The sequence below is a fragment of the Zea mays genome, chromosome 4 (genome assembly GCF_902167145.1).
Source record: "Zea mays cultivar B73 chromosome 4, Zm-B73-REFERENCE-NAM-5.0, whole genome shotgun sequence".
Classification (NCBI taxonomy): domain Eukaryota; kingdom Viridiplantae; phylum Streptophyta; class Magnoliopsida; order Poales; family Poaceae; genus Zea; species Zea mays.
In genome coordinates this window covers 186,915,488-186,922,011 of record NC_050099.1, presented here as the reverse complement: position 1 = coordinate 186,922,011, position 6,524 = coordinate 186,915,488, and the positions used below count along the sequence as shown (strand labels likewise).

The 6,524-nt window shown below is 49.6% G+C and overlaps 1 protein-coding gene across 1 annotated transcript; it reads left to right on the top strand.

The window, feature by feature from the left end:
• The first annotated feature begins 3,140 nt into the window (after window positions 1-3,140).
• Window positions 3,141-5,232, top strand: LOC111347720 (uncharacterized). Its single transcript, NM_001357595.2, has one exon. It carries the CDS (start codon window positions 3,565-3,567, stop codon window positions 4,732-4,734), a length of 1,170 nt encoding a protein of 389 aa, NP_001344524.1. The 5' UTR covers window positions 3,141-3,564; the 3' UTR covers window positions 4,735-5,232.
• Window positions 5,233-6,524: the final 1,292 nt, after the last annotated feature.

The following is a 6,524-nucleotide window of genomic DNA, read 5'->3' as shown; positions in this document are numbered from 1 at the left end:
AGGGCCCACGTGTCGGGGTGACGTCAGGCAAAAGCGATTGGATTGATTGCCATGGTCTAGGGATCTAGGTGAGAAGATTCCAAGTGTCTGGAAGACGTGGCGAGGCCCATCCAATGATCCAATCCCCATCTCCCTCCTAGTCCTACAGGCCTTTTCTCTCTACGGGCTACGGCCCAGACTACGACCCTATTTAATTGACCTCCTAAATTTTAGTGGTGGAGTACTTTAGCTAGGAGCTGAAAGCTGTTTGGTTAGTCCGTGTGGCATCAGATATTAAAGATAATTAGCCTATGGGATTCAAACAGACCATAAAGATGACTAAATTTACACTTTTTATACGCTCTGCATCTTAGGCCTAGTTTAGTTTGAGAGACTACAAAAATTAGTTCCTCCATTTTAGTATTTTTTTTTGGGTGATTTCTTGTTCCCACTCAGGTAAGGGGTAATGAAAACAAGTCACAGGGGATCGGGACTAGAATCACTAGTTACACCATTTGTTTGGTTGGACGTTGTAAAGATATTAGTTATCACTCGACGGTGGTATCAGCGATAACACTATTAGATGGGGGGATTGGAAATGAATGGAGCGGTATTTGATTACCATTACAGACCACACCCAAACAAACGTGCGTTACATTTTGTCTAACCAAATGCCTTGATACTTAGTCCCTAATCTGTCAAACAGTGGAACTAAAAACAGGGACTAAACTACTTTAGTCCCTAGTCTCTCAATTGGTGAATAAAAGGAATTAAATCATATTAGTTTCACATTTGTTCCTCGTTTATTTCAGTTGCACTAATGACAGGACTATTAAAGGGGCTCTTTGGTCTTCTTATGAGTTATTTAATGCATGCGTTCTGAATGCGTTCTGAACACATTTGTTCACATTTGTTCTTATGTCAAAATGGACATATTCTTCACCAAACACTTAAATCACATAATGTTCCATGTTCGAGTGCCACTTTCATTATAGGTGGCGCAAGTAGGGGATGGCATCCCGATGTGGATGGTAGCATACGATAGTGGCGATCGACATGGAAGGGCATGGACAACATTGGTGTTCCAAGGCAAATGACGCACATGGTGATGGTATCCTAGTGTGGATGGCGCCAATGGATGCTGGTTGGGGCTTTGTGTTGCTCATTACAATGATGAAGGTTGATGGGAAGAAGAAAGACGTGGAGGCCGCTATAGGGTGTTGTAGGATTAAATTGTTGAAGAAGTTGTGTCATGTGTTGTACGTATTTTAAATGATGTGGTAAACTATAAACTAGTAGTCAATTGGACCTAGGAGTGAATAATAGTCAGTCATACTTTTGTTTGAGCTTTTTCTTCTTCTAAATTGACAAAATCTTGTTTATATCGTGGTCCCTTGAATTGTTTGAGATTCAAGCCTAAGGAGCCAAGCCGAAGCTGAAAGTCACTCAAAATCAACTTGACTTTATTTTGGAACGAAAACAAGTTTAATCAGCTCATTTTTTCATGATACACTAATCCAGCTCAACGAACTCTTTGTCTAGAGCTAGCTTCGCTTACCGCTTTGCCCTTATGGCTCAACCAATGTCTTGCTTAGTGGCGCATGGTCGGGTTGATCTTAGTCTTCTCCAATCAATTTATCGAGTTGTTTTGACAGGTGACATGATGTTTACTTATTCGTTTGGCAGTTTTTTTAATGCCTTTTATAACTTTCTAGGTTGTTATGTTTTCTTATGCTATACCAATAAAACACATGTCAGTTATTATTATTTAAGAGAATGTTCTACTACATAGAGGCAGGTTTGATGCCGGCCATTTTAATTATATTTAAAACATATTGCCGAAAAATCCAAAGTCAAAGCTTTGCGGAGCAGGGCATAGATTCCGTTGTGTGTTGTTGCCTTTTTATGTAGCAGTTTTGTTCCAGTTTATAGAATGCTTGTGTACACCAGGTCCACGGCAGGGCGCCACGAATTCTAAGGCTGGTGGCAAACAAAGGAAGTGTAGCAAAGGCTAATGCAAAAGGCAATACAATGATTACCTGTTGAGCTGACCCTACTTTATTATCTCTTTCTCTGCTGTTGCTGCTCCATATAGTTTTTTTCCCCAGACAGTATTCTCTGAGTCTGAAGATCAACTTTCATTTGTAAGAAGATTAAGTTAGTATACAGAAGCGATTCGTTTAAGCATGCACACACAGGCAGGACGGATATCCACGTCAATCTATTCACTGCACATAGAAATGATGAAATATGGAGGGCTACAGGGAAAGCACAAGGGAAAAAAATATTAATGCGTGCTAACAGTTTTCCCTTGTGTATTTTGACTTGGAGAATGGCGGCTACAGTGTGCAGTGCAGTGCAGTGCAGTGTTCATTGGTGACTGAATGATAAAGAGCAGCGCACGTGGAGTCTGAGCCCCTGACTGCCTCTTCACGGTTTAAAGATTTTCCTTTTGCCCGAAAGAAGGGGAAAAAAAGAAATAAAAAAGAGAAGTTCGGAGCAGGGAAAAAAGAAACGCGTTTCAAACAGAAAAGCGACCGGCGAGAAAAGAAAAAAAAAAACAGGGGGTGCTTGCTCTCAAAAGCAGCCAATCCACAAAGGAAGCAATGCTTTCCATTGCCTCGCCTGAGTTCGTTCAGCGGCTTCGCGAGACGAGAGAGAGAAAGAGAGTAGTGGCGTGGCATTCTTTTGATGGTTAAATGGGAGATTCGTCTGTTAGCATCAGCAGAACATACCACGTTACGTTCTGCCACAGTACTGCTGATGCACAACTGTGCATGGGATTAGCTAGCTAGGTAAGATGAGCCTAATAATTTCTCCTCGCTCCCCTGCTATAGCTGTTCCTGTCTCTCTCTCTCCTCACGCTCACCGGTCTCCGTCCATGTACACTCATGTAGCGGCACTGCGGCAGACTACTAGCGGTCTCTTTCTCTCTCCCTTCATCTCCAGCTTCTCTCTCTCCCCGCTCCTCTCCGAACATCAGGATTCCATTTAATCCGTCCATCTCTCTCCTCAAACCCTACAAAGTACACCACCATCCTCTTCCGGCCGCCAGCTAACCTTCTCTCCCCCTGGCCGGCCTTCCCTAGCTAGGGTCATCTGCTCATGCTTCCTCTCTCTCTCTGTCTCTCTCCCCCCTGAAATCACAGATGAACCACATCAAAAGACCATAAAATAGTGCGTGTGATCTCCCACATGCACACACAAACACAAGCTCTCGCTACCCTCCTTCCGTCCATCAACCATCTTCTCTCTCATCATATCATATGAGCAAGGATTCTTTCCAACCTACAATCTTCTTTCCCTGATAGCCAGCCAGCTATTTCTTCCTTGGACTCTCTCTCTCTCTCTCTCTCTCTCTCTCTCTCTCTCTCTCTCTCTCTCTCTCTCTCTCTCTCTCTCTACCACCACACCTAACCTTCTCGGAGCTAGACCCACAGCAAGAGAGAAGAAGCTGGAGACATCAAATCCGTTCCACGCTCTCCCAAACAACTAAACCACTCCATTTACCCGGCCGGCTAGAAAACATACACGCCAAGTTATATGCATCTATCGCCGTGTATATATACCATGGCCTAAGTGACCATGGACGTCGCCGGTGACGGCGGAGGAGGCGGCCACCGCCCCAACTTCCCCCTCCAGCTCCTTGAGAAGAAAGAGGAGCAGCCGTGCTCCAGCTCCGCTGCGGTGGGCACGTCGGCGGGAGGCGGCAACGGGAATGGATCGGGGGCCGGAGGTGAGGCGGCGCAGGTGCGGAAGGCGGCGCCCAAGCGGAGCTCCACCAAGGACCGGCACACCAAGGTGGAGGGAAGGGGGCGCCGCATCCGGATGCCGGCGCTGTGCGCGGCACGGGTGTTCCAGCTGACGCGGGAGCTCGGGCACAAGACGGACGGCGAGACCATCGAGTGGCTGCTGCAGCAGGCCGAGCCGGCGGTGATCGCGGCCACCGGCACCGGCACCATCCCGGCCAACTTCACCTCCCTTAACATCTCCCTGCGCTCCTCGGGCTCCTCGTTCTCCGCCCCGCCCCACCTCCGCGGCGCCCCCTTATTGCCTAGCCCCACCAGCGCCGCCGCCCGGTTCGGCGGCCGTGCTGACGCGTGGGACCGGGTCGTCGGCCTTGGCTTCCCTCCCGAGGGCCCGGCCTCGTCGTCGTCGTCGCCGTCCCCTCTGCTGCTTAACTTCTCCGGCAGCGTCGGTCTCGACGTGCAGCCGTCGCCGTCTGCCGCAGCCGCAGCCGCAGCCGCCGATATGTCGAGGAAGAGGCGGTGGGAACAAGAAATGCAGCAGCAGCAGCAGCAATACCAGCAGCAGATGGCGGGGTACACGCAAAGCCAAATGCCGGGCACCGTGTGGATGGTGCCGAGCAACAACGCGCCGCAGGGTGGTGCAGCTTCCAGCGGAGGCAGCGGCGAGTCTATCTGGACGTTCCCGCAGATGGGCAGCGCCGCCGCCGCAGCAGCTGCCGTGTACCGGGGGAGCGTGCCGAGCGGGCTACATTTCATGAACTTCCCTGCGCCGGTGGCGCTGCTTCCAGGGCAGCAACTGGGGCTCGGCCCCGTGGGAGGCGGAGGCGGCGGAGGAGGAGGCGGAGGCGAGGGGCACATGGGCATCCTCGCCGCCCTCAATGCGTACCGGACGCAGGCGGCAACGGATCCCGCGGCCAGTCAGGGCGGAGGAGGCGGGTCTGGCCAGCAGCAGCACGGTGGCGGCCGCGGCGAACGGCATGAGAGCATGAGCACCAGCGACTCGTAGCCGCCGTCGTCGGGGGATCTCCAAGGATCGCATGCATCGCGCGCTCTGGTGTGGCTTTGATCTGTTCTTTGTCTTGGTTTCACTTTCTTCCTTTCCTTTTAATTTTGTGGTTTCTCTCTCTCTCTCTCTCTCTCTCTCTCTCTCTCTCTCTCTCTCTCATCCTAGCTACACACCCCTACGGCGAGGATTACACTTCTGCTGCACTCCATGGCATGCGATAGGATCAGTCATCATCCTTACGTGAGGTCGTGAGCTGTGCTTGTGACGGCCTGTGAGCTAGTGAGCGAGCGAGCGAGGTGTGTCTCTCTCGTGGGGAGATGAGGAGGGGAAAACGCAGCACCAGCAGAGAGAGATTGTTCGTTTTGTTCTTTAGTTTTAGGGTTTGCATTGATCAAGTGCGAGCAGAAGAGATATTTTTTTTATCAAGCATGGCATCATTCATCTGCCGTGAGCCCGTGACGGTCCAGATTTTTTTTCATCATCCAAGCAACATTATTCAAGTAGTTTGATCAGAGCCACTCTATAGCTAACTCTTCAATTTTGCAGACTTGAGGATTCCGTTGCTTGATAATACAGTAGTAGTATGTACTACAACATACATACTATTTTTCTCTGGTACCAAATGCTGGAGTTAGTCTCAACAACGTATTACTGTCTACTGCTAGGGTTTTTGATCCGCCCAAAACACTAATTTGCACTGTTTCACCGTAGAGACAGCATTGTTCGTAGACTAGAGTCGGAATATTTGAATATGAGAACATGGATGGGTAAACTTTTTTTTGAAAGGGAAAGGCAAAAGGTTTGCCATTTCAATATATTATAAGAGAGAAAAAACTTTACAAACCGACAAAAACCCAAAACAACTTAACAATCCTGTCCTAATTAAAACACTGACACTAAAATAAAGACCCAACCCTCCTGACCAGGCACCCAGCCGCTACAGGCAAGCTAGTCCTCCACCAACGAACTCTTTCACCACATGCACCACTTGCTCTGTCGTTCTCTGTTGTCCCTTGAAGATTCTGCTTTTCTTTCCAACCATAGGCTCCACCAGAAATAAATTAGAAGGCCATCAAAACCTTTTCTTGATTGCTTACTACAGAGCATCCTCAGTCTAAGCCACCACGAGCACAGTGTTCCCGTCTTTGAAGTACCGTCCAGGAACCGCAGATCAGACCAAGACAAGATCATGCTTCACACTTCCTCGGCGAAGGGGCAATCCTTATAAAGATGCGCCGCTGTCTCAGCAGACAAATTACAAAGATGGATGTGTAAATTGCTGAACATAACCTAACTCAGTCTGATCATAGAATAGAGATGCGCACAGCTAGCGGTTGGTTGGGGGCGTACAAACATGTCTGAAAACTAGTCATTAGCCAGGCAGAGACGGCGATGGGCGATCCATCATATTCCTTCGGAAATGAGTAGTAGCTGTAGGCGACGGGTTAGCGAGGCTGTCCAGTCCAGTGTCCAGCTGCCCGGGCGTAGGTTTTTGTCATCTGATGAGGCAGCAATCTGCCGGGGCGCCAAGCTAGCAACCAACCGTCGTCGCCGGTTCGAGGACCACAGCCACACCCACCACAACCACAACACAGCCAGGGGGGGCGGCGGGAGAGAGAAACTACAGGAGCGAGAGCGAGACTGCGAGGCATGCACGATAGAGCCGAGTCCTAGCTTCTCTCTCTCTCTCTATCTCTCGCAAGCGCAAGGAAATTAAAGGGGACATCGATCGCGCGCGCATCGGACGGAGATGGACGCGCGCTAGCTGAAAGCTGAGCAGACCTCTGGCG